Below are 24,247 nucleotides of genomic sequence, written 5' to 3'. Positions count from 1 at the left end.
TTACGTACGGAATTTGTTGTCTCGGAAGAGGAGGTGAAGGAGTTTGGCGATGGCGACAATGGCTCAACTACAAAAGGGTGAGTATCATGGCCGAGTGCTTCAGCCCATGGGCAGCACAACGACCTTGACTAGCCGCATACAAACTGACGACAACATGTCTCTTTACCGCATTGGAGTAGACGTCGGTGGGACCAACACGGATGCGGCCATTCTCGACATCCGCGCCGTCGACATGCCCGGTCGTGGAGTCCTCGCCTCCCACAAGACCTCTACCACTAGGGACATCACCAGCGGCATAGAGTCGGCGATCCGCGCCGTCATTCGTGACTCAAAGATCGACCAGGGCCGTGTTTTGAGCGTCACTATCGGAACTACGCACTTCATCAATGCCCTGGTTGAGGCTGATGCGAGGAGGCTAGACCGGGTTGCCGTCGTTCGACTATGCGGCCCCTTTACCCGGCAGCTTCCACCCTTTTCGGACTTCCCTATCGGTCTCCGGAGTATCCTTGACGGAGGAGTCCACTATCTCGATGGAGGTCTTGAGATTGATGGGAGAGAGATTGCACCTCTGAACCCCCAGCAAATCAGACAAGCTGCCCGAGATATCCTTGCATCGGGCATCAAGGCTGTTGCTCTCGTCGGCGTATTCTCTCCACTCGACCACGAGGGTCTTCACGAGGAAGAATGCAAGAAGATCATCCTTGATGAAGCTCCAGAACTTTCAGTTGTGTGCTCTCATGACATTGGACCTACTGGCTTCTTGGAACGAGAAAATGCCACCATTCTCAACACCGCTATCCTCCGAACAGGCCTTCGGGTCAAGAAGGGCTTTAAGCGAGCAATGGCACGACTTCAACTCACTTGCCCGCTCTACCTTTCTCAAAACGATGGTACCTTGATCGATGCCGACACTGCAGCCGAGTACCCTATCAAGACCTTTGCCAGTGGTCCTACAAACAGTATGACGGGTGCTGCGTTCCTGGCTGGACTTGATTACAAGAAGCAAGTGGACACAACGTCCGAAGTCGACTCGGTCGAGCCTCAAGTCCTTGTTGTTGATATTGGTGGCACCACAACTGATGTGTGCGCCCTGTTGCCTTCAGGTTTCCCCCGTCAGGCCCCTGGCTTTGTCGAAGTTGGAGGTGTTCGCACAGCCTTTTCCATGCCTGAAGTTGTTTCTATTGGCTTGGGTGGCGGTAGCAAGGTTCAGGTCGACTCTGAAACGGACAATCTTACCATTGGACCTGCTTCTGTTGGTCATTGTATCCAGCAAGAAGCCAAGGTGTTTGGAGGCCAGACCCTGACGGCGAGTGACATTGTTGTCGCGCTGGGCAAGGCAGAGCTTGGAGACGTCACACTCGTTAGGGATGTACCTGAGTCGGTCGTCGAAAAGGCGCGCAAGGAGTTGAAGAAGATGCTAGAGGGCGTTGTTGAGCAGATGAAGGTTTCTTCAGCCCCAACCCACGTTCTCCTCGTCGGAGGTGGTGCCCTTCTCGTCACTGAGGATCTCAATGGCGTTGACAAGTGCATCGTGCCAATTCACCAAGGCGCTGCCAACGCGGTTGGTGCCGCGATTGCCAAGGTCTCTGGCGAGATTGACATTGTCGAGATTCCTGAAGGACGCTCTGAAAAAGAGGTTATCGACGCTGCGTGCGCCAAGGCTGTTGATCTGGCTGTTCAGAAGGGAGCAGCAAAAGAGGGCGTGCAAATTGTTGAGATCAACAAGATGCCTCTTCAGTATACGCCCAATGGTGCGATGCGCATTCAGATCCGAGCTGTCGGTCATCTTGCAATCCCCAGCGAGTTGACCCCTCCCTCCTCCCCTCCCATGTCAAGCGAGCAGAGCTATGAGGAGGATGAAGGGGACAAGGTTAGCGTGCCTGATGCCCTGGTTCCTACTTATAAGCCATCTCTCCACGTTGATTTGGAAACCTACCGACCTGAGGTGAAAGACGGTGTTTGGTACGTGTCAGAAGTTGATCTGGAGATGATGGCAACTGGATGCGGAGTTCTGGGCACCGGAGGCGGTGGTCCTACACATCACGAATTTCTCAAGGGCCTGCACGCTCTGAGAACCGGTGGTCACAGGAAGATGAGGATCATTTCTCCAAAGTCTCTGAAGGATGATGCCGTCCTCTGCTTTGGCTCTTGGTACGGTAGTCCCAGTGTTATCAACGAACGGATCGCTGGTGGGACCGAGATTTCTTCTGGCATCAATGCCGTCAACAAGGTTGTTGGCAATAAGTCTTTTGATGGCATGTTTATCGATGAGATGTAAGTGACCCAAATCCAGCTCCGAGGTCTTTTCTAACATTAACAGTGGCGGTGGAAACGGCCTGAGTGCCTTTCCCACTGGCGTCCACTTTGACGTTCCGGTTGTTGACGGTGATGCTATGGGTCGAGCTTATCCCACCATGTATCACGGTAAGTTTTAGGACTCTTCCACTCTTTCAGATTTGATGTTAACTTGCCTTAGCCACTTTTAGCGTTTACGGTCATTCTCTCGTTCCTTGTGTGGTCTCTGACGCCCGGGGAAACGCAGGCGTGGTTCTGGTGAGCGAGTCCCCGAACACATGTCACTCTTCACACATGTGCTAACAATACCAGAATGCGGACTCACCTGTGAGGTTGGAAAGTATCCTTCGAAATACTGCCATCGAACTTGGTCTAGGCTGCGCTGTGTGCGCAAACCCGTTGTCAGGCGCGGCGATCAAGTCCCACGGTGTCCCCAACACTCTATCTCTAGCGTGGTATCTCGGCCGCGCTGTTCATGCCGCTCGCCGCAAGAAGTCGAGTTACATAGATGCTATTGTGAGTCACTTGAGTTATCCCACAATCTTTCCATGTGATAATTAACACAATACAGTTTGACGTCTGTGCTGGAAAGCTCCTCTTCACTGGCAAGATTATTGATGTCCGTCGCCATGTCGGCGGTGGCTATACCATGGGAGCTGTCATTATTGCTCCTCTGAGTGAAGACGAGCGAGAGTCTGCTGGCTCAAGTCAACAATCTGCCCCGACTGACGGCCACATGTTTATTCCTTTCCAGAACGAGTATCTGTACGCCGCCTTGAGCGACGCTGACGGCTCAGAGGAGTCTCAAAGGGTGGTGTGCACAGTTCCAGATCTCATTTCAATCCTGGGTCAAGACGGTGAAGGTATCGGCTCTCAGGACTTGCGATATGGTCTGAGGGTTAATGTCATTGCGCTGCCTTCGCATCCGCTGTGGAAGTCGGAGGAGGGTATCAAGGTGGGAGGACCAGAAGGTTTTGGACTCAAGATGCCCTTCACTGGGGTTGATAACGACTTTACCGAGGCTAGGAGTGTTATTGAGGAGTTTGGGGTGTAAAATAATGGCAGCTGGCACAGAGGGTGGTTTTGTATGAAGGCTTGGGGGTCTTAATCTGGATGATAGATTCGTGGATAAAAGTAATATGACACGAAAAATGGAAATGTAGGATTATTGGGGTCGATTTCACGTGTGATGACGTAATTCTCTATTACGAAGAGTTGATGAATGTTATCGTGGTCAATATATGTAAGAGTTGGTGTTTACAGGGGCCTGAAGTGAAGGAGAACAGGTGAACTGTGGTCTTCCCCAACAACAAGGTTATACCTAGCTTTATGATGATTATTCATATAAAAATCGAAAACAGAAAAGAAAAAAAGACCGATAACTGCCTGAACCACGAGGAGCAGGAGATCTATTCATCTATTGACTGTGTCGTGGTCTTCTGAGGAAAAGAGACAACTTACCCTAGAACGATGCTTCAATGCCGCTAACCCTAAATTAGACAAGCTCACCCGAGGAAGCCCGCACAGAGAAAAGACCAAACGAGAATGACATCACTGAGGAGTGAAATTGGCCAAACACCATCGATGGAATGGTCAGGGAGGCTTCAGAGGGCATACGCAAGTGAATATCTCGCCAACATGGCCCATGCCAGGCTCCTGTTATCAGCTCAATCCTCAGATTGCTATCTGCACAACTCCACCGAGTTATGATTGGAAAATCTCTGTATCCTCCGTATCATCCGTGACATTTGCCGACAATGTTCTAGCCCCAACTTCGGCAAGTCGCAAGATTACGTCGAGGAGGCCAGCTCCTCGCCTCGTTCAGGTGATGTCTTCAGTAGTAAGCTAATCATGGATGCATTTATAACTATATACGACTTAAGCCCCCCTCGAGATCGCATCTCGGGGTCTCAGACACTCGTTGCCGTGTTCAACTGCCGAAACCTGTGGGGGCTTGACACCCCAATACCCCAGGTTGGCTGTGGGGCCCAGTTCTGGAGTGCAGCCGAACACCGAGTTTGCCTCGAAGAGCTGGTGTAAGTCGTTATCGTATAAAGAGAGGGAGGCCAGAGAAGAAAGATGGACTTGGATTCATGCCAACCATTCCCTTCAACATCAACTGGTTTCATTCCCCTTTTGCCTGTTTGTTTTCAACATGAACAACGGCTTGATTGAAACTCTTCTCAGTAACCTCGCCCGTCACTGGGTGTTGGTATTGGTTTCTTTGGTTCTGGGATGGCTTGTGAAAAATCGTTATCATCATGGCTTGAACAAGTACCCCGGTCCCTTCCTCGCTTCTTTGACGGATTGGTGGAGATTCGTTGATGTCTACGGCCAGCGACCAGAGGTTACTCTCCAAGCCCTCCATGCCAAACACGGAGATATCGTCAGGATAGGACCCAACACTTTGTCTTTTGCCGATCCTGCCGTTCTCAAGTCTATCTATGGTCTGAACAAGGGCTACATCAAGGTACATAACCCTTTTGCACTTGTCATGAACTGCATATTAATCCACACTAGTCCGACTTTTATATCGTCCAACAATCCGTCGTCAAAGGCCATCGCCTTGCATCCCTCTTCAGCACCACCAACAATGACTTCCACTCCCAATTCCGCAGAAGCGTCAATTCAGCCTTTTCCATGAGCGCACTCGTCCAGTATGAGCCCTTTGTCGACAACACCACCAAGCTGTTCCTCAACCAAACAGAAAAGTTGTTTGCTGGAAAGCCTTCGGGCTGTGACTTCACACAGTGGCTTCAGTTTTATGCCTTTGATGTTATTGGCGAAATTACTTATAGCAAGCGCCATGGGTTCATTGAGAAAAACGAGGATGTGGAGGGCATTGTTGCATACCTTTCCAAGCTGTTCCTCTACGTCGCTCCAGTAAGTCCACCGTAGATATGGCATGGCACAAGCTAACAATACCAGATCGGCCAAATACCATTCTTGGACCTTGTGTTCTTGAAGAACCCTCTATACCTCAAGCTCTCTCAATGGGGTCTGTTTGACTCGACATTCCCTGTCGCTCGATTTGCTCGCGCTCGTATGGCTGAGCGACTCATCCCTGAGCTCAACTCCGACGCCGTCCTCCCTACCACCGACATCAAGAAGCAGGCCCTGGGACAGGACTTGCTTTCCAAGTTCATCGCTGCTCGAGAGGCTCGACCTGAGTTTATGACCGACACCCTGGTGCAGACAATGGCTGTGTCGATGGCCTTTGCTGGCTCCGAGACGACGGCCATCACCCTCTCTGCAGTCTTCTACTACCTCCTCCGCAACAAATCTTGCTACTACAAGCTTCAGAAGGAGCTGGATGAGGCTTCAAAATCTGGCGCCTTTTCGGATTATGAAACTGGTCTCGTCACCTTTGCCGAAGCTCAGCGATTCCCCTACCTCCACGCCTGCATTCAGGAAGCCTTCCGAATGCACCCTGCACCTGGTCTTCCGCTTGAACGAATTGTGCCGCCTCAAGGAGCTGATATTGGAGGCCACCACATCAAGGGCGGTACTATCGTCGGAGCTTCAGCATGGCTGATCCACAATCGCCCTGAGATCTTCGGCCCTGACACCAGCGAGTACCGTCCCGAGCGATGGCTGCCAGACCCCAACGCGAACCCGGAAGACGAGGATAAGCGAATTAAGAAGATGAGCGGTATGATGTTCCAGTTTGGCATGGGTAGCCGAACTTGCATTGGCAAGAACATCAGCCTGCTGGAGATTTACAAGGTCGTGCCGAGTCTTTTGCGACGATTTGAGGTGAGTTCGAGGACACCGAATTGAAGACTATCAACTAACTTGTACCAGATTGACTTCCAAGATCCTAGCAAGGAGTGGAGGATTATCAATGCTTGGTTCGTGAAGCAAGCTGACTTCAATGTCACGTTTACGCGGAGGCAGCTGGTGCAGCCGGAGATCACGGAGAAGGCCGGTTAAAAGGAATGAGTCACGCAAGCATAAATAGAATGTACAGTAATGATTGAATGATTGTTGATAACATTTCATGGTAGCCCTGGTTCAATTCTCTAATGCTTCTTGTGTTTACCGTCGCCGAAGGCATCCTTATGGGCTCTTCCACCAAATCCCCAACCAATCTGATGAGCCACATGAATGTCCGTCTCCAGTTCATCGGCCCAGGCCCAAACGAGACCAGGGTTCTTCTGGAACATGCGCGCAGCTGCAATCAGGTCCAACGGAGTGTCGTCTGCATCCTTGCCGCCAGCAATAACGTCCTGAGCTACCTGGCCGGTCTTGATGTTTCCCACTGAACTAACAAGCATCTTGTCTCCAACTGCAGCCTTGATCTTCTTGGCGAAGGGAGCCTGATATGCGGGACCACCAATTATCTTTTGCTGTGCGTGATTGCCGCCGCTTGACACATCGAGGACATCAACGCCCCGCTCAGCCAGGATTTTAGCGAGCTTGACGCTTTCGTCAATGGTCCAGCTCTCTCCCTTCCAGTCGGGGTTGGTATCGAGCCACTCAGTAGCACTGATGCGGACAAACAGAGGCATATCCTTGGGAATCGCCTCTCTCGTCGCGTCAACGAGCTCAAGAGCCAAACGAATACGGTTCTCAAAGCACCCTCCGTATTTATCCGTCCTCTTGTTGACGGCGGGGGAGAAGAAGCTCGAGACGAGGTACCCATGGGCAAAGTGTAATTCGATGACGTCAAAGCCAGCCCCGACAGCGCGATTGACGCCCGAGATGAAATCGTGTTTGAACTGATCAATCTCGGCGATAGTCATTGCGCGAGGAGTAGGAAAATGCTCGTTGAAAGCTTCGTCACTGGGACCGACCACGTCATCTGGCCATCCGCCGACTTCTTTGGATGCTGTGGCTCCAGAGCTCAGCCAGGGAGCTACGGTAGAAGCCTTGCGACCGGCATGGGCGAGTTGGATGCCGATAAGGGCGTTTTGGCTGTGAGCGAAGTCGACGTGCTTCTTGAGGGTGTCGACATGGGCGTCTAGCCAAATGCCCGAGTCTTCGGGTGTGATGCGACCGTTTGCTTGCACTGCGGTCGCCTCAATCATCACAAGGCCGGGCTGTTTCGAAGTTTAGTAGAGGAGATAGGAGCCAGAATGGAAATACTCACGCCGCGTTGCAGCATCCCGCCATAGTGGGTGATGTGCCATGGAGTATGGAAGCCTTCATGAGCACTATACTGGCACATTGGAGCTACCCAGATGCGGTTTTGCATTTCGATACCACGAATCTTCAAGGGTGTGAAGAGCTTGGGGATGGGCTTTCCCGAGGGCTGAGGCTGGATGGCCGTTCCAGATCGGGGATCCTGCTCTGGGGTGAAGAAGGGGACACCCTTGGAAGCCTTGTTGTAAATTGGCTGATGGCATTTGATCTCCTTTTCGGGTGCAGGAGTCTCTGGTCGAGAGACAGGGATGCCATGATGAGGATGGCAGATTCGCTGGGTGAGGTATGCCGCCATGTTGAGTCTGCGAGTGATGGTCTGATATCGATGCTAATGCTGATGTCAAGATCTGTGCCTGGACCTCGCTAGTCTTGGCCCCAAGCTTTATATCGATAGATAAAGTAAAAAATTGACTTCATCTTGGTTCGATAATTCGGTCATAGTTCCTCCGGAAGCTTGATTTGCTTAGCAATCTGGGTTGAAGCTTTCGCGCCCTACACAACGTTGTAGGGCGCTGTTGGTCCCGAAGTCGCAACGTTAAAAAGGATTTAAATGCGGGCCTTTGTTGGTAAAGCTGCTCTGTTTTTGTCAGCTTGTTACGTTAATAAACCCACAGGAATTCCCACAATTTTGGGCGGCTTTTTGAATGCCGATTTGCGGTCTTTTCATATCGTGAGACGCAATTCACCGACGGCTTTCACGTGGGAATGAGAGCCGCACCTAAACATCCATATCCAACTCACGTGCGTACGTGCCAACCCGGACCCGAAAGGCACCACTGATATGACCTCGAAATACGTCCAAGGCAGCCGCATATTAGTATTTAGCCCGCGCGACTACCCACACTTCATGCCAAGGCCATGTTTTATCCCTTGATGTGATAGACCATAGTAGCACGAAAGCAGCCACCCTCTCAGACGTGTTACGATGAGGCCCTATCACTTCGAAAACGCCCTGCCACAGAGGCGGCCATGCTGCCCGCCGTAAGTGACCCAGTTGCCTCCTTGTCTGTGCTAGTTCCGCCATAAATAGTCTGCAAAAGGCCTCTGATGGAATCTCGGCCACTATAACCATTCCCCTTCAATTTATAGCTGGTACAGCCTTTAACCCCAAGGTCAGCAGCATTTTCCTTGCTCCTTGACTGCTCTTTTGACTGAAATGATGCTACAGTAATATTGAGGACGTCAGGTACCAATCAATGACAATGTGTCAAAAGCACATTAAGATTTACAGGTGCCCCGACTGTTCCAGGGAAAGCCAGTCGCGAGGCGAATGGATTACACCATGCGGATATCATGTGCCAAAGCCTTTGCGACCAACACGCGAGAAATATGCTCGCACCTGCTCCGGACTTAGGCTACTCCCCCCATTGAAAGTTCTCAACTATGCATTGATTGCCATAATCGACGGATACTGGAGAAGGCGGAACGGGCTAAAGCGGCTAGGGAGGCGAAGGAACGTAGGGAGAGGGAGGAAATGTGGAGGCTGAGACAAGCCGCTGCTGCTACTGATACCGAGACAGAGTGGGAGGATGTCTTTTAGGCAGTTGTCGAGAGGACCGAGGATGTAGGCGTCTGTAAGGGAGTACCTAGATAGCAACGCTCTTTTGACCTCTGCCAGAAGGGAAGTTAACCACTCGGCAACAATGCTGGCAAGGGTTATGTGGGATGGCAACCAAGTGATCTTTTAAGCTGTCAAGGACCTCCAGTGCATACTTCGCCCCAGTGAAACTCATCTGTTCGGGAGCTATTCCATAGGTGCTTATTTCTCAAGCAAGACATGGCGATAGTTAAAGTGACCCTTAAATAAATGGATGTGATTGACTTCACCCCCTCGTCGTGACCTAGTTGGAGGTCCTTGACAGCTTAAGAGATAAGATCTAAGATCTAGTCAAGATCTGAAAGATCTATCAGAAGTTCAGAGCTGCCATCAGGCCATTCTCACTCTACCCGTCCACCATCTGACCAATCACAGCACAAACACTCGGCCAGAAGGCATCTCCCGACTCCCAATGCCGGAAAATTTTAGCTCCAGCCCATCTCCACTTGGCTCCGCCAAACCCGCAGGGGGTTGGTCTCCAGGAAGTTGGGGTAAATCTGGGGTTTCGGCATCGACCCTGACCTTTCAACCTCGGGCCCAGAAAACCTCCTGATTGCTGTTTACGCGACGTACGTGTTCGACAAGGATGGAAAACCCTCAGTTTGTCCGCTTCGCCAAAAAGTCGGCCTCGAGGAAGAGGGCCACCAAGGCTTGCCTCAAGTGCCGCAGGAGAAAGGTCCGCTGCGATGTCACCCGCACTTCGGCTCCTTGCACCAACTGTCGGTTGGATGGGGATGAGTGCGTTGTTGCTCGTCGAGGGGTTTCGATGTAAGGGTTGTCTGTTGATTTGTCAATCTCTACATGCGCTGATAACTTGCAGACAGATACGATATAATGAACCATCGCCATTCACTCCAAACGCTGCCGCCGACGATGTTGATCCGAGCCATCCGACTACGAGACCAGACTTGACCACGCTGTCACCGCCTTCAGAAGCCGATCTCGGCAGCACACCACCGTTCACGAATGATACATGCAATAATGACAAAAATATCCAGATATTTGGCATTACTTGCGAGGATGCTAAAGCGAATACAAAGAATAATAATATCCAACTGGATCCCGTGCGATCCGAGCTGAAAGCCCTATACTCGTCCATGCCTTTCCTCAAGGCCCTCAGCATACGCGACCGCGACTTCAACCATCTGAATTCTCAGGGATGCCTACGCGTCCCCGCCAAGCCCATCCTCGACGAGTTTGTTCGACACTACTTCCTCTACGTTCATCCACTGCTCCCTCTGCTCAACGAGGCGGACTTTTGGCGGGCGTACAATCCCGCCCAAACAGAGACCTACTCAAGCTCTGGCGGATCCCCCGTTTCTTTGCTGCTACTGCAAGCCATCATGTTTGCCTCGTGCACAGTAAGTGACCTTCACCTGATGTATAAGACGAACCGCGACTAAATATTCTAAGCTTGTACCGAAAGAGAGCCTCAAAGTCTTGGGCTTCTCTAGCATCCACGAGGCTAAGGAATCTTTCTACACCAAAGCAAAGGTAGAAGACACTCTCCCTTGTGAACTAACCAGCTCTGACTCTCTTGCCAGCTGCTCTACGACTTTGCTACCGACCCAGATCCCATCTCGATAGCACAGGCTGCGTTACTGCTGACCTACTGGTGTCCGACCTTCCGCCCAGGACCGCGAAAGCCAAATAGCAGATGGCTCAGGATTGCTGTGCAGAATGCCAGAGCCGTTGGGGCTCACAACTACGCAACCATCGCTCAAGACGCTCACGCGACTCCGCAGGATCTCAAGAGGCAAAATGTTCTGAAGCGTGTGTGGTGGTGCTGCATCATCCGTGATCGGATAATGCCGCTCTGCGTCCGCAGAAACATTCAGATCACACGAGAACTCTTCGACTTTGACTCCAATCCCCCTCTCGGATATGAAGACCTTGTTGATGAACTTGAATCGTCGAGGGTGTACAACACTACCACCAAGCACACCCTCATGGTTACCTTAGAGCGTTTGACTGAGCTATGCGTCTGTTTGACCGACGTCTTGACCTTAGTATATCCTACTGAACACTTGCCGATTCTTGATGCTGAGGCGCATTCTACGGCGTTCGACAAGGTTCAGGAGTACCGACGCTGTCTACAATATTGGGCTGAGATCACGCGGCCACCTTTGAAGCACACGGAGTTGTCTCCAGAAACGGATTCCTTTGAAGACTCTTCCGTTTTGTTCACGAATTTGGTCTGGATATACTACCAGTGAGTACCTTGCACCGTGATCCATCTCTCATCGCCCACTAACAGCTCCCAGTGCGGCTCGAGTGGCTCTCTTCAACTATGAACTACATCTCGGCGTCATCCTGGGACTGGTCACACGAAAGGTGACTTCATATTTACAGACTCAGTTCCTTGAAGAAAACCGAAAGGGCCTGAGGAGCGCTACCAGAAGCATCGCCGACTGCCATGGTCAACTACACCCACTTCGTCTAACGCGTTGGCTACCGAGTAGCGCTGTCGCGTGCACAGCACTCCCTCTCGCCATGCACATGGTCGATATTAAGATGTCGTCGGACTCGTCTCAGGGCGAAATCTGGTCGCGTCCAGGCATCGCTGCGAAACAGTTGCGGCTGAACGTGCTCATCCAAGCATTCAGAGAACTTCACCCCAAATATGATGGCGTAGACTCGATATCCAAGACGATTCGATATTTCATGGAATGCACCTATCTCCAAGACTCGACACCAACACCCTCTTTTGGCGAGAACACTGACGTTCTGGCGAGAAGTCCTACCTACTACCTGAGGCTGGCCTTGACGATTGACCTCTGCCTGAGCCAAGATCGTCTACCCCAAGACAGTGACTTTCCAACACCGTTGAGGCCCTTCTTGCACAACGCCAGTTTGTCTAAGCCTGTATTGCTCGAACAACAATTTGCTACTCAGTCCCTCGCCACCAAAGCCCTGACGCCTCCTCGACCTCTTTCACCCACCGTTGTCAGAAGCTTCTCCCAATGGGTCGAGGATGATCGGTGTGTTCATTTCGCTCTTGAGATGGGTATTGACATCAGTCAACCCCCCTTTGCGCCGGAAGCCATGCAAGAGAACACGGCAACTGTTGAACCACTACCATGTCCCACGGAGACATGTTCCACTGAGAGTTTGGAGAGTGACTCGGCGAGGGCGGATGATGAGACAGAATACTTGCCTCCGAACCTCGACAACTTGACTAGTTGGGCCGAGAATGACCAATCACTTTATTTCGCTCAGGAAGCTGGTCTCATTCCTCAAGGCGTTGGATTATACGATGGGAGCCAGGGAGACGAGGTATATCCAGGCCTCGAAGCACTCGCACAGCACACTTTGGATCTCGATATGGGGTTTCTATGGAAAGGCGTTGAGAATGGCGAACAACCGGAGGATGCTTTACGTATGTTGATGTAAAACTCAGAAAAGAGCAGGTGGTTGTAATCTCCACCACCCGGAGCGTGTCTTCTATGATCCGAACACTTAACACATTGTAATATCACCTTGTACAATATTTTCAAGTTGCAACTGGCACCACCGGAGAATCATTGGCATTACTCAAGTTCCAAAACACTTTCACAGTTTTGACTGGAACTGCTTCACCACGTGGAAAGCACCCCCGCCCTTTCCAAACATCTCTCTCAGATCCTCGGCGAGTTCCTGTGGCCTTTCGTGCGCCGCGAAGTGGCCTCCGTCTGAGTGAATCTTTTCATACACAATCGGCCCAAGAGTCCGTCCCCATGTCTGAGGGGGCACAAGGATATCCTTGGGAAAGTAAGAGAGTCCAAGAGGGACGTTTGGCACATACGCGTCTGCCTTTGCCGTCTGCTCAGGGCTCGAGTGCTTGCTTTCATAGTAAATCCGAGCACTCGCCGCTGGTCCTGCCGTGGAGAATTGGTACACAGAAACCCAAGTCAAGATTTCATCATCGGTCCAAGGGTAGCTATCTGTCCAGTCATGGAGCTTCTCGTAGATCCATGCCAAAAGAGCGACGGGTGAGTCTGCCAGAGCAAAACCGATTGTGGATGGTTTCGTTCTTTGTTCCAGGTTGTATCCGAAACCTTCTTCGAAGAACCACTGTGTTCGAGCGCGTCCTGCCTTTTCATGATCCGCGTAGGGGAGGAGGGCGTGTTTTATGAATTGCCAGGGTGCCGTGAAGAAAGTGGGCGGTCCGAAGGCGCGAACAAAGTTGACGTGAGAGGCCACACAGCTTTCTGGGTATTGGACGCCGATCAAGCGAGTGACGGCGTATCCCCAATCTCCGCCTTGGGTGGCTATTATAATGTTAGCTCATAACGCAATCCGTAAGAAGACTACAACACACCATATTTATCGTAACCCAGATTCAACATAAGCTTGTGCATGGCTTCAGCGTACTGAGGGATGCCAAACCCTCTTTTCGATACCCCGTCTGAAAAGCCAAAGTTGGGCAAGGATGGTGCAACGACATGGAATGAAGGCCCATCTTCAGGGTCTGTGAGTAGGGGAAGAAGCTTGACCACTTCGAGGAAGCTCCCAGGCCCTGAATGGTGATAAGTCAGTGATATGGCCATTTATCCATGTTTCTAGAACTCACAGCCGTGGCAAAACAGAAGTGGGATGCTATTCGGTCTGTTCCCTTTCTGATGCAAGAAATGGATCTGTAGGTCGTCGAAGCCGTCCACTGAGATTTTGGAAGTGAAGTGAGGCAACTCATTCAGCTGGGCTTCCTGAGCGCGCCAGTTGAATCCATCTCTCCAGTAGGCAGCAAGTCGCTTCACCTCACTCAGAGGGGAACCGGACTCCCAGTCATCAGAAAATTCAGACTCTTTGGCAAAGGTTGCGTTCTGTAGTTTATCTTTGAGAGATTCAAGAGCTGAGTCTGAGACTTGAATCTTGAAGGGCTCGATTTCGGTGGCCATTTTGACAACTTGGGAGGTATACGAGATCGCGCGAATTGGGCCAACTGGTAACGGTGAAAGATTGAGGATATGAGCTTAATAGACTTGTTATGGGATCAATGACCTTTTCTATATGGTGGCGGTTGACAAATACAAAACTCGCATGATTTCTGATTACAAATTAATCCGATTGTGTGATTCGCAAAAGTTGAGTTCACAAGGGCGTGAATGACGCCGGCAGCTGCAAATGACGCATTACGGTCCAGTTGTGTTTCAGTGATGCAACCATCGGGCTGCGATGATCTTTTCCCGAAACGAAATATCAACCAAGGCAGCCAAGATGTGCATAACGAGAGCCGCGGGGTATGAAATGCTCGCTCATTAAGAGATATGACTCACGGGAGGATAAATTGCTCAGTGAGTTCAAAGATGACGTGTCGGTAAATATCTGTCCGTGCTTATGGTCAACTTTGCTCAGATCAGCAGCCAGGATATAATTAATTAATTAAATAGTTCTTATTGTCTTTCAATTCTTCATAGCTATCCAAGTTATTACTTTATCGAATTCGGGATATATTATAAGGAAAATAAAACTATGAGTCTATATATATTACCTTATCTACCTTATTTACTTTAGCCCCTAGGCATTAAGGGCATTAGCGTATTTAAGAATGCTTATAGTTAAGAAAAAGAGTATCTAATTAGATGCTTTATAACCTATATCTTAAAGACTGAGTTCTTTTTGGACTTCGACGCTATATTTTAGGCCACTGCGATAGGAAAAAACAAATGAGGTAGCCTTAGGCTTATTCCTCTTGGCGCGGAAAGTGTAGTCTCGAAGCTTGATGTGTAGCGACGGACTCCAACGCTGGTTGACCTCTCGACGCCTTGGGTTTTAAAGACCCTAAAGACTGTCTTTGAGGCTTAGTCTTAGTCTGAGTACCTTGAAAGACGGGTTATGTGGGCTCAAGTGCTAACGGGTAGTTCAAAATTTATATCTGACAAGCAGCAGCGCAAGTATATATCTTAATAAATTTCAAGCAACCATTTGTACAGTAGTCTACCCCCTGGTCACAGATAGCGCGCGTTTCTGATTCTTACGGGGATTTCCAGACAGCGTCGTTCCCTCATAGCTGATTTATTGATAGGCTTTCTATACGCTCTCAATCTCCCGCGCTTCACCTCTGGACTTCTGATCTGGAACAAAAGTGCCCTCAAGTTTCACCTGAGTCTCAACAACGATCTCTTCTGCAGGTGCATCGATGTGGGAGGTGAATTCAGCCTTCGGGTCACGATACATAGTCGACGCTGATGGAAGCATTAGCAAAACCTCTTGTCAGTTGTATACACCTCATATGCCATAGAACTCACCGATCAGTGCAGGTACGCAGAAGCAGGCGGAGGCGATCCAGCAGTTACGAAAAGCAACCCCGTAAGCACTCACTAATGCATCTGATGCGGCATCAGTTATAGTCGTGGTGACTCCAGGAATCTTGGCTAGTGCAGCATAGTCCTGTGTTATGAGTGCTTCGATTAGAAGCCCAAGCGAAGAAGACGGAAGTCCCAGAGGTAGAACTGCGGCAGCAATCTTGTGGGGAACCTCTGTGCCCATAGCGCTTGTGAAGATGGCGTTGCAGACCGCCAGGCCAACAGTGCCTCCTATGGCCCTGCATGTAATGACGAGAGCGGAAGAAGTCGATATCAGATCAGGTGGTGTGCTTAGTTGAGCAAAGACCATGATCAGAGGTAGAATAATACCCTGTCCAGCTCCGAGAAGCACTGAAAGCCCCCAATATGCGGCGCCGATATCTGATGTATAGGTTGCCGCCATAACGATATTGAAGATGAGCATAAAAAGGAAGCCAATGATTGTGGGTACTCTCAGAGACTGTGCCCAGGAGGAATAGAACCCAACCGCAATCGCAATAACCAGAGAGGCCAGAAAGCTAACAGCATAATGCATTCCGGATATGAAAAAGTCTTTTCGAGTGAAGATGCTGATCTGGAAGGAAAAGTAGGTATTGACGGCGAAAAAGGGAAGGCCTTCGGCGAATATAGTGATGAGGGACAATCCAAAGTTCTTATTCTTGAATAGGCGATGATCGAGCAAACCAACCTTATTGAACCGCCATTCATAAATAGTGAAGCCAATGATGAGGGCCATGCCTAGAACAAATGTCGAGAGTATGCGAGAGTCTGACCACGGATAGGGGTTGTGTGACCATGAAAGCGCAATGCAAAACAGGGTCAGCCCCGGCGCGAGGAGGAGGTAGCCGACAAAATCCAAACGTTTGAGTTTTTCGGCCTTGGTAAGAGTGACTTGCGCTTCCCGTGGAGGCGGGTTGTAGCATGTGGTGATTCCCATCGCCGAGATGAAAGCTACACCTGCGAGGACATAGAAGTAAACCCGGTAGTTACTAGCCACGTGATTCCGCAAGAGGGCTCCACCCATGACAATACCGATGAAGGCGCCGAGACCCGCCGCGGCATTGAGAGTGCCTTGGGCCACAGGGCGGTGCTTCCGAGGGGCCACTTCAGACACGATGGCGTGCAGGAGTGACTGACAACCAAAGCAGATGCCAATGACGACAAAGCCAGCGATAGCAGTCGCCATGTTCCGTGCACGGGCAATGATGATTGATCCAATCACACCGAAGATCATGCACCCGACGACAATCCATTTGCGGCCCCAGAAATCGGCAGCTTGGCTGAGAGGAGGGTTCAAAGCTGCGACCATGATGCCAATAGCTTGGTTGAACCAAACCCCCTCGTTTTCGCTCCCGAAGTACAATTCAAGATCATGGGCAAGAAGCCCAGAACCAACAATGGCAACTAACTGAACCAAGTAGGCAAGACTGACGGACTGTCCAAGGTCATTAAAAGAATGTTACTGCCTGAAAGGATCACTTACGGCGATTACGACGTATGTTCTCGCGCGAATATGAACTTGAACAAGCTCGCTTGTATCTGCCACATTGACATCGTGCTTCTTCCCACGTGAAGTCATCGCTGGATCGGAAGTGGGGCACTGAAACGATCTGAGTAAACTGATGAGAATTGGAGACGGTATTAGTTGACCGATAGTAGTGAGATCAAGCAGCGGCTGGGCTCGATGAAGGGAAATATATATTAATGCCCGCCGAAGTAATCATCCTCGCTTCTGACGCAAAGCTTTACTATAACTAGACTGACCAATAAAGACGCTTTAAGCGCTTCCCCGCAAATGTGGCCGGGAGCGGCCCCGCCCCCGCAAGTGATAAACTCAATCTCACACTTACTTCTTTAACTCAGCTATTATCTAGACTCACGGCACTTTTGCCCACAATGTTATCCGGCTCGCAGAGGGAGAGATATCAAACAGAGAGAGAAAAAAAAGAAAAAGAAAAGAAGGAAAAATTAACTCGGAGTACCTGGGTATAAGCTCTACTGTATCCTTCAAGACACTATTAAAACGCCCCAAATAGCTGTGACAGTTATGTTTCCCAACTCCTGTATCGACTTAGCAAATTGGCAAAAGTCGGTGGGTCCCGGCACCCTGAGAAGTTAAAGATCTCTACCACACCAATCTATTATGGGTTAGTGATCTTGCGAGGCTCTTCCCCGCAATATCAAGCCGTTCTGGGGTTTATGCTGGTAGAATCTCTTCAAGTGCTGAGGAGCTTGCGGGTCCAACTGTACAAGGATTTAGACCAACCGGATGCTTGCAGATCAACGGTACCTCCATTTACCTAGAACTTGGCTGGTGGTGGAAGTACCAGCAATTCGGCTGTGTGTAATAGCTGCATCACACGCACCGCATCGGTAATTCGTCTGCCGCGGCCTTCATGATAAGCCTCAGGTCAATCCGCTGTATTATCAAGCTAGCAAGGGGGTTCTGTGGGTCGAGGGGGGACCCACAAGCTCCTCAGCACTCGAAGAGATTGTAGGGCGTGAAGTCTGAGCGTAGTAAAGAGTCACGTCTCTCAATGGACAAGTAATGTGGGCGAGGCTTGTTGTCGCAAAGAAGTTTTCTTGGTAGCTAGAGAAGCCAATTTCTATGAAAGTGCTAATGAGCATGTTCTATGTTATGTTGGTATGTCTCACGGTTTTGAGCGTGAAGCTCACGGCAAGTCGCAGCTGTGAGCGTGAGTCAGTACATGATTGGAGAGAAATTGTAGGGTATACGAGACGTAATCGCTAGAGCCGTAACAACGTAGCCTCGCTCAATCCACGGTCGTGGAAAATATTATCAATCATTGAACCCTTCCCAGAAGAATGAAGCATATAAACTCGCGATGCTCGCGTGGCTTGGAGAATTGCGCTGTACCTTTGAGCGTAACTCTTGGTTGAATGAACAAATTCCCGACAGGGCCGCATGCCAAGCTAATGACGTTTCCGGCACTTTCGAAGCCTCGCATTTCTCTTCACGCAATGGCCGCTTCGACAAGTAACAGAGTCTTGTCTTTTGGTCCAGTCACAGACTCAAGTACCTCGCGTGATGTTTTTAACATATGCTTAGTAAGTTATACAAGCTCATGACATACGTTCTAGTTTTCTAAAAGTAACATATTTATTTATTTATTTATTTTTCGTCTTAGTGGCCGAAAGGCCGCTAGAGCCCTTAAGAAACACAAGACGTGTTGGGCGAGAGAACGATATGCAATGACCGTAGTGCCGAAGCCATATCTTAGACAGCTTACTACCTTGCATCGCATTCACTCTAATGCGCGCCATGGTGAGCTGTCGCCCCAACGGGATGTTGCAGGCGCAGCAGCAGAGCCACCCTATCAATCGGTGCTTGCAAGGTGACTGGCCACACAATGCAGCCTAAAGACGAGAGCTGGTTGACCAACGGGTGTCTCTGGCCCTTGGATGTTTGAAGTATACACCTCAATAGTCTTCTGTGGTGCAAGTGTCTCTGTGCCATCTTGGTGAATTCCGCTGTGTGGTCATTGACTCTAATGACGGATGTGGAGGATCCGATCTCGGGTCTACGGAGAACGCAACGCGGGCTTGTTCAGCCTAGGGCGGGGGTGGGGGTGGGGGAGGGGGAGGGGAAATCCGGACAGGCTGGTCCAGGAGGCTCGGCACTTAGGGGCCGGGAAAAGGTGTCGGGTGACCCCCGCTCGTCAAGACGCCTGGACGTCTGCAGAACTTGAACTTGTTGCGCATGACATGAACAGCGACAGCCACGGTACTGCTGCTACTGCTGCAAGAATCAAAGCGAATAATCACAGCCAGACAGAGACTGGGATTGTTGAGGCAATAACACCGGATTGCTTGCATCCAACCTGGCATATGTCTCACCTCTGACCTCACTCCACTTAAGGAACTCGGCCATCTAACTTCATTACGTGTGATTGACTAGCAAGACAGGACGTGTTGCAAAGTAGGGCTATCCTTGTGGATCGTCTCAATCTGTGTATATTGCTCGTTCTTGCTCCTGCGATAATTCCCTCTTTCCCTTTTTGGACCGCGACGAGGCCTTCCTAATTTGGCCTAGTCTGTCCGACGAGTCGGAGATCACCCGGCAGGACAGTAAAGGCACGTGACCACCCTCAAAGCTGTTGTACAGGGTCCAATCCGACAGTTATAGTAGAATAAGCACCCTCGGGCTTAGGAAGAGGGGATTCTACCTTTCATAGCTTATCAAAATATTCATTGCAGGAAATGTTAGTATGGATAAGTACCTAGCGCGCCCATATAGCGCTATATAATGCTTCTAAGGCATAAAAGTCGAGGAAGGTTTTTTTAGGAGGAGTTAGACGGTATATCTCGAAGGCATATCGTGATCTTCTAGACTAAGAATCGACTTAGCCTTCCACACGGCCTCAATTAGTCACGATCCAGCTTAGGGGCTACTTAATCATCTGATCATCAAACATCTTCTTAAAAGTCATAAAAGGGCAAGGGGGTACATCCATCGATAAATATTGCAGCTCCTTGATCTTCTGGTTATCCACATTATTCATACGCGTCTAATTCTAAATGCAAAGATAGACAAATATGGTATCAGTCCGCTCGTTTAGGCGTTGTTGTGCCTTGCTGTCAGGAGGATGGAATTTGCGGAATCGATTCTAGTCGAAATTCTTGCCAACTCTGCCACGTAACCGGGTATGCCACCAGGGACCTCTCTCTCATACCACGACTCGTGATTGTCGAGTGACAATGTCGCTTCGTGCATCTGCACAATCTCTCTACTGTCCCAAATGCCCTCCCGCCGGTTGAGAGACCGTAACAAGCTGAGAGCACGGTTTCGTGTCTCTGTGTCTGAACACACCCGGACGACAAAGGAGAGGCTGGAAACAAGATCGCCTTCTAAAGAGAAGGTGAAATGATCTCGATTAGTGAGTGATTTCGCCAATGACTCCGCCGCATCGAGAAAATCAGCAATTGGGTCCTCGGATATCTCAGGTGCAAAGTACGCGTTCATGCACCAGAACTTTTGTGCCAAAGTAAGGCTCAGGAGCTGATTAGCCGCCGGGTGAGGGGGCTTTGGGTGACCCAGGACTGCTGTGGTCAGTTCAATGCGAGTAATCCATTGCCTGAATCTCCTTTGCAGCTCTTCAAATGAAGCATTGGCATGCTCACTGCAGCATTGATCTTGTCCACCCGCAAGCTCTGAAATCCGACGGAAATCTTGTTTGCTGATTTTCGTGAAAAGGAGATTCAATTCACGCAACTCGTAGGCGGCCTCGTCTAAATCATAGAACGGCACTGAAGAAGTGTCGCTGCTAGCTCGGATCTGAGCCGTAGCCCACCTCTGTTGCGTATCGGGTATGATGGGCTCATCCATAAAGTTTGATGCTTCGTGACTCAAAATTGAGAATATCTCGTTGAGCTTTCTGGTGAGAGGGTGGTCCATTTTACGGTAGGCGAGCGCTGGTAGTGTGAGGAGACGGTTACCTGCTCGAAGGTGTCGGACAGATTCGGCGTATCGACCCAGAATACCTTCAAAGGCGATGAAGAGAAGACAGCAGACCAAAGCACATTGAATACTGTCAACCGAATCAACCGACATGTGTGGGATGATTCGAGAAACGGCCTTGGTATACTGTGTTGTGAGGACTCTCATATGTTGAGGTGAGCGAGGATCATGGCCTGCCATGAACATTTGGTGAGCAGCAGCGACGGCGATAATAGCATGCTTGATGGGCTCGCTGGTATGAGATAACGGAAGAACATGTCGAATCCAAAAGTTGGAAGATCCCGGCGCAAGGGAAAGTTGCTTGCAGGTCCAGTGATAGAAATGGTGAAAATAGCTTTTCTCGAGGGGAGTATCCGTCACAAGAGGACTGATAGCAACAAGCGACAACGGCTCTGTGTTCTGGGCTTCGGCTTGTTTGTTCTTCGCCATCGATATCGATTTTGGCGGAGCATAACCATCACACCGGACATGATCCTTGCGGCAGCGGCAGCAGGTAGGCTTCTCCTCGTCGCATTTGAGATGTCGAATTCTGTTGTGGTAAGAAACTGCCTGGAGCAGTGAAGCCGATGCTCAGGAGTCTCAACTTACTTGCTGCATGATGAAAGAATCTCTCGCGTTAATAACAAGTTACGGACTTCTGTGTTGGGGGATTTCTGACATACCACGTGATGCAACCCATACGACTCTTTCGGCCAGATGCCCGCCTAAATTTTGGCCGTGTCGCCAAGGACAGAGCGTCTTTCCTCATCATGCAAGGGATCCGTGGAAGCAGACAAGAGGTTCGAGAGGGTGTTCAATAAAAAGATGGGGCGCAAAGGAGTTAAAGAGTCCAAACAGACCCCGTGACAGCACGGACTCATGATCCTATTGGTTCCTCCTCCCCGACCAGCCCACCCACAAAGATGCGGAAACTGGTTGGCTGGGCATTTCCCCCACTACGACAAAACACCGAGGCCAAGGTCGGGGTGATGAACGACAACTAATACCCCGTTCCATTACCCCTCAGCACATCAAGTCTCTCTGGATAGCCCGCCGTCGCTCCAGGGTTTATGATATAGCCGCCCTCGATTGTGTAGGGCATGTTCATAGCCTGCTCTTGGATTCGTTGAGCCGAACGCGAGAATGAAGCCATGATCTTTCCAAACCTTCTTGCCGTAAGTGCACCATCCCGCTTGACCATTTCACCGTTCACCATTACATGTCTTACATCTCCTACATTTGAATGCAAGATGACAGCTGCAATGGGATCCCTCCAACCAATCATATTGGCAGAGGTACCGTCGAGAGCAACAATGTCGGCTTTGGCTCCGACAGCAATGACGCCGAGGTCGTTACGGCGAAGCGCCTGGGCTCCGGCACGAGTGGCTAGGTGAAAAGCCTGGTTGACGGACATAGGGCTTGTCCGAGGGATCTTCATTTCATCCAAAGTCCGTTTGAATGAGCGCAGTCTTACGCTTTGCAGCCAAATCCTGGCCTGAGTGATAATATCACCAGAATAGGTCGCATGGGTGTCTACACCGAGGGAGGCTTGATCCATAACGAAGTCGCTTTCGTAATTAGTATGGCCAAAGTGCATCTCGGACTCAGGCGTGATAGAGATGTAGTGGTTGTACTTCTTGAGAAGGTCGTATTCGGTTTGCTGGATAAACGTGGCGTGTGAGAGGACAATTGGGAAGCTCTGATTTAGTAGTCCCAGTTCTTCAAAAAAGGATGGGCGATGGGCAGCATTCCAGATTCCATCCAGCCAATGCGAAGTGAGAACAGAAACATTATCGTTCCTATCGAGAATATCAGTAATAAGGATGCAGAGAGTGGTCGATCAACCCACCTGAGCAAATCAACGAGTATTTTAAGATTGGGCTCGTTCAAACCGTGCCAGGCGTCACAGGATAAACCGATCGTAACAGCGCTACCGGATAAGCGTGAGTCTTTCTGGAGCTCTCGGAAGTGAGCAGCCCTATCTGGGATCGAAAAGTTGCCCCGTGGATCGAAATTATAGCCAAAGAAGACTCTGGCACCGCTGTCGAGATAAGCATCAAGAGCCGCGTCGGCATCCTCCTTGGCAGCGATGTTGTGCGAGTGATCCAGAAGAGAGGTGACCCCGGCGTTCAGGGCCTCAAACAGACCAACCATCTGAGAAAGATAGAAGTCCCCCGGTGAGAACAAGCCGAGCACATTAGAGAAGGGGCTGTATCGGGAGAAGTATTCAGCTAGCGTAGTATTTGAGGCAATCGTCCTGTAGGTTGTCTGCCAAGTGTGGCGATGCGTATCAACAAAACCTGGGGATAGGATCATTCCATCCGTGGGGATGATCTCGACGTCTGCCGGAAGGTCACTTGGCTGGGCACCATTCGCCATGATTGCGGCAATAGTATCGCCAACTACCAAAACAGAAGTATTGTAAAGAATGACGTTCTTCTGTGTTTTGTTGTCGAAGGTGATGACGGTCCCGTTTTCAAAAAGAATCGATCCCGCCGCTGCTACCGAGAGCAGCGAGGTAAGCTCCACTAGGCTAAATAGATGCATCATGCGCTGTGTTCAATGAAGGTGTTCTGAGAAAGAAGTGTGAGCTACCGTCGAACAGGACGGCTAAACATCCTCTCTTATAGTTCACCCTCGGAAATCATGGAAAGAAGCGGGCCTTCTCGGAAGCCGAGACAAAGCTTGGCGGTGTCGATGGTGGCAATGGGACATTGCCTGGACTTACATGGTGGCATGCCAAGCCTTGCAAATGACATGGATGCATGTTTCTATGTCCTCTAAGAATAATGCACTTTATATCCAGCCGAGGACTCCAACGCCGAAGCTACGGGAGCGCTGGAACACTTGAAGGCGGTCATGGCCCTCCCAAATTCAGTCACGCAGGGGATTGTGGTCTGCATCGATAACTGGCCGCCGCGACATGCCTACGAGGCACTCCATCTGACTCCTCCCAAGACGTCTTCCCTGACTTCCAGGTCCTGGCTGCGGCTTCTATTGGTATCGCCGCACCTGGCTATCCTGCTGACAGGTAGCAGGCTTTCACTTAGTGCGCCTCTGAGCCTATGCTATGCTAGATGAGCGCCCCAAATGGCATGTAACGGAAAACTGTACCAATATAGAAGGGCCGTCTATAGCCCTCCAGCCGATATTGCGTAGATATTCATAGAGTAGCAAAGTAGTCCTGAGCTTAGCGCGTTCTGTGCTCTAACAGGGGACCTTGGGGGCCTCATGGCTCCACCAGCCTCCCTGGACGAAAAATATGCATATCTACCTTTATAATTCTAGGTGGGTAATTAGGCCGGCCTTACCGAGGCTGTGAACGGAATTACGGAGTTATAGAGTTGCGAACTGCTATAACGGAATGTCGGGATTACGGACTTAGGGCGGAGTTTCTCTTATGGAGCAATTATATATTATGTATACAGTTGGCTTACGTAGGCGGTCTATGGCGATGACTTTGGCTTA

The 24,247-nt window shown here is 50.2% G+C and overlaps 7 protein-coding genes across 7 annotated transcripts; 3 read left to right on the top strand and 4 right to left on the bottom strand.

Moving 5' to 3' along the window:
- Nucleotides 1–58: 58 nt before the first annotated feature.
- On the top strand, nt 59–3,349 carry NCS57_00006700 (uncharacterized protein; the record flags this gene model as incomplete). Its single annotated transcript, XM_053050159.1, has 5 exons — nt 59–2,274; nt 2,321–2,424; nt 2,477–2,553; nt 2,608–2,811; nt 2,867–3,349. 5 exons carry the CDS (start codon nt 59–61, stop codon nt 3,347–3,349), a joined length of 3,084 nt encoding a protein of 1,027 aa, XP_052918674.1.
- Nucleotides 3,350–4,450: 1,101 nt separating this feature from the next.
- NCS57_00006600 (uncharacterized protein) lies at nt 4,451–6,228 on the top strand (the record flags this gene model as incomplete). The annotated part of the gene is made up of 4 exons (XM_053050158.1): nt 4,451–4,765; nt 4,816–5,178; nt 5,224–6,051; nt 6,100–6,228. 4 exons carry the CDS (start codon nt 4,451–4,453, stop codon nt 6,226–6,228), a joined length of 1,635 nt encoding a protein of 544 aa, XP_052918673.1.
- Nucleotides 6,229–6,317: 89 nt separating this feature from the next.
- On the bottom strand, nt 6,318–7,735 carry NCS57_00006500 (Oxidored-FMN domain-containing protein; the record flags this gene model as incomplete). The annotated part of the gene is made up of 2 exons (XM_053050157.1): nt 6,318–7,337; nt 7,388–7,735. The coding sequence occupies 2 exons, from the start codon at nt 7,733–7,735 to the stop codon at nt 6,318–6,320; spliced, it is 1,368 nt and encodes a 455-aa protein (XP_052918672.1).
- A 1,888-nt stretch (nt 7,736–9,623) lies between these two features.
- NCS57_00006400 (Zn(2)-C6 fungal-type domain-containing protein) lies at nt 9,624–12,430 on the top strand (the record flags this gene model as incomplete). Its single annotated transcript, XM_053050156.1, has 5 exons — nt 9,624–9,805; nt 9,858–10,398; nt 10,451–10,531; nt 10,582–11,249; nt 11,302–12,430. The coding sequence occupies 5 exons, from the start codon at nt 9,624–9,626 to the stop codon at nt 12,428–12,430; spliced, it is 2,601 nt and encodes an 866-aa protein (XP_052918671.1).
- A 159-nt stretch (nt 12,431–12,589) lies between these two features.
- NCS57_00006300 (EHN domain-containing protein) lies at nt 12,590–13,914 on the bottom strand (the record flags this gene model as incomplete). Its single annotated transcript, XM_053050155.1, has 3 exons — nt 12,590–13,287; nt 13,338–13,535; nt 13,590–13,914. The coding sequence occupies 3 exons, from the start codon at nt 13,912–13,914 to the stop codon at nt 12,590–12,592; spliced, it is 1,221 nt and encodes a 406-aa protein (XP_052918670.1).
- A 1,132-nt stretch (nt 13,915–15,046) lies between these two features.
- NCS57_00006200 (MFS domain-containing protein) lies at nt 15,047–16,900 on the bottom strand (the record flags this gene model as incomplete). The annotated part of the gene is made up of 3 exons (XM_053050154.1): nt 15,047–15,201; nt 15,265–16,756; nt 16,805–16,900. The coding sequence occupies 3 exons, from the start codon at nt 16,898–16,900 to the stop codon at nt 15,047–15,049; spliced, it is 1,743 nt and encodes a 580-aa protein (XP_052918669.1).
- Nucleotides 16,901–19,897: 2,997 nt separating this feature from the next.
- On the bottom strand, nt 19,898–23,326 carry NCS57_00006100 (uncharacterized protein; the record flags this gene model as incomplete). The annotated part of the gene is made up of 4 exons (XM_053050153.1): nt 19,898–21,329; nt 21,389–21,437; nt 22,079–22,578; nt 22,629–23,326. 4 exons carry the CDS (start codon nt 23,324–23,326, stop codon nt 19,898–19,900), a joined length of 2,679 nt encoding a protein of 892 aa, XP_052918668.1.
- Between the last annotated feature and the right edge of the window lie 921 nt (nt 23,327–24,247).

This window comes from Fusarium keratoplasticum, chromosome 1 (assembly GCF_025433545.1).
Source record: "Fusarium keratoplasticum isolate Fu6.1 chromosome 1, whole genome shotgun sequence".
NCBI classification, from domain to species: Eukaryota; Fungi; Ascomycota; class Sordariomycetes; order Hypocreales; family Nectriaceae; genus Fusarium; species Fusarium keratoplasticum.
This window is presented reverse-complemented; position numbering and strand designations above follow the sequence as displayed.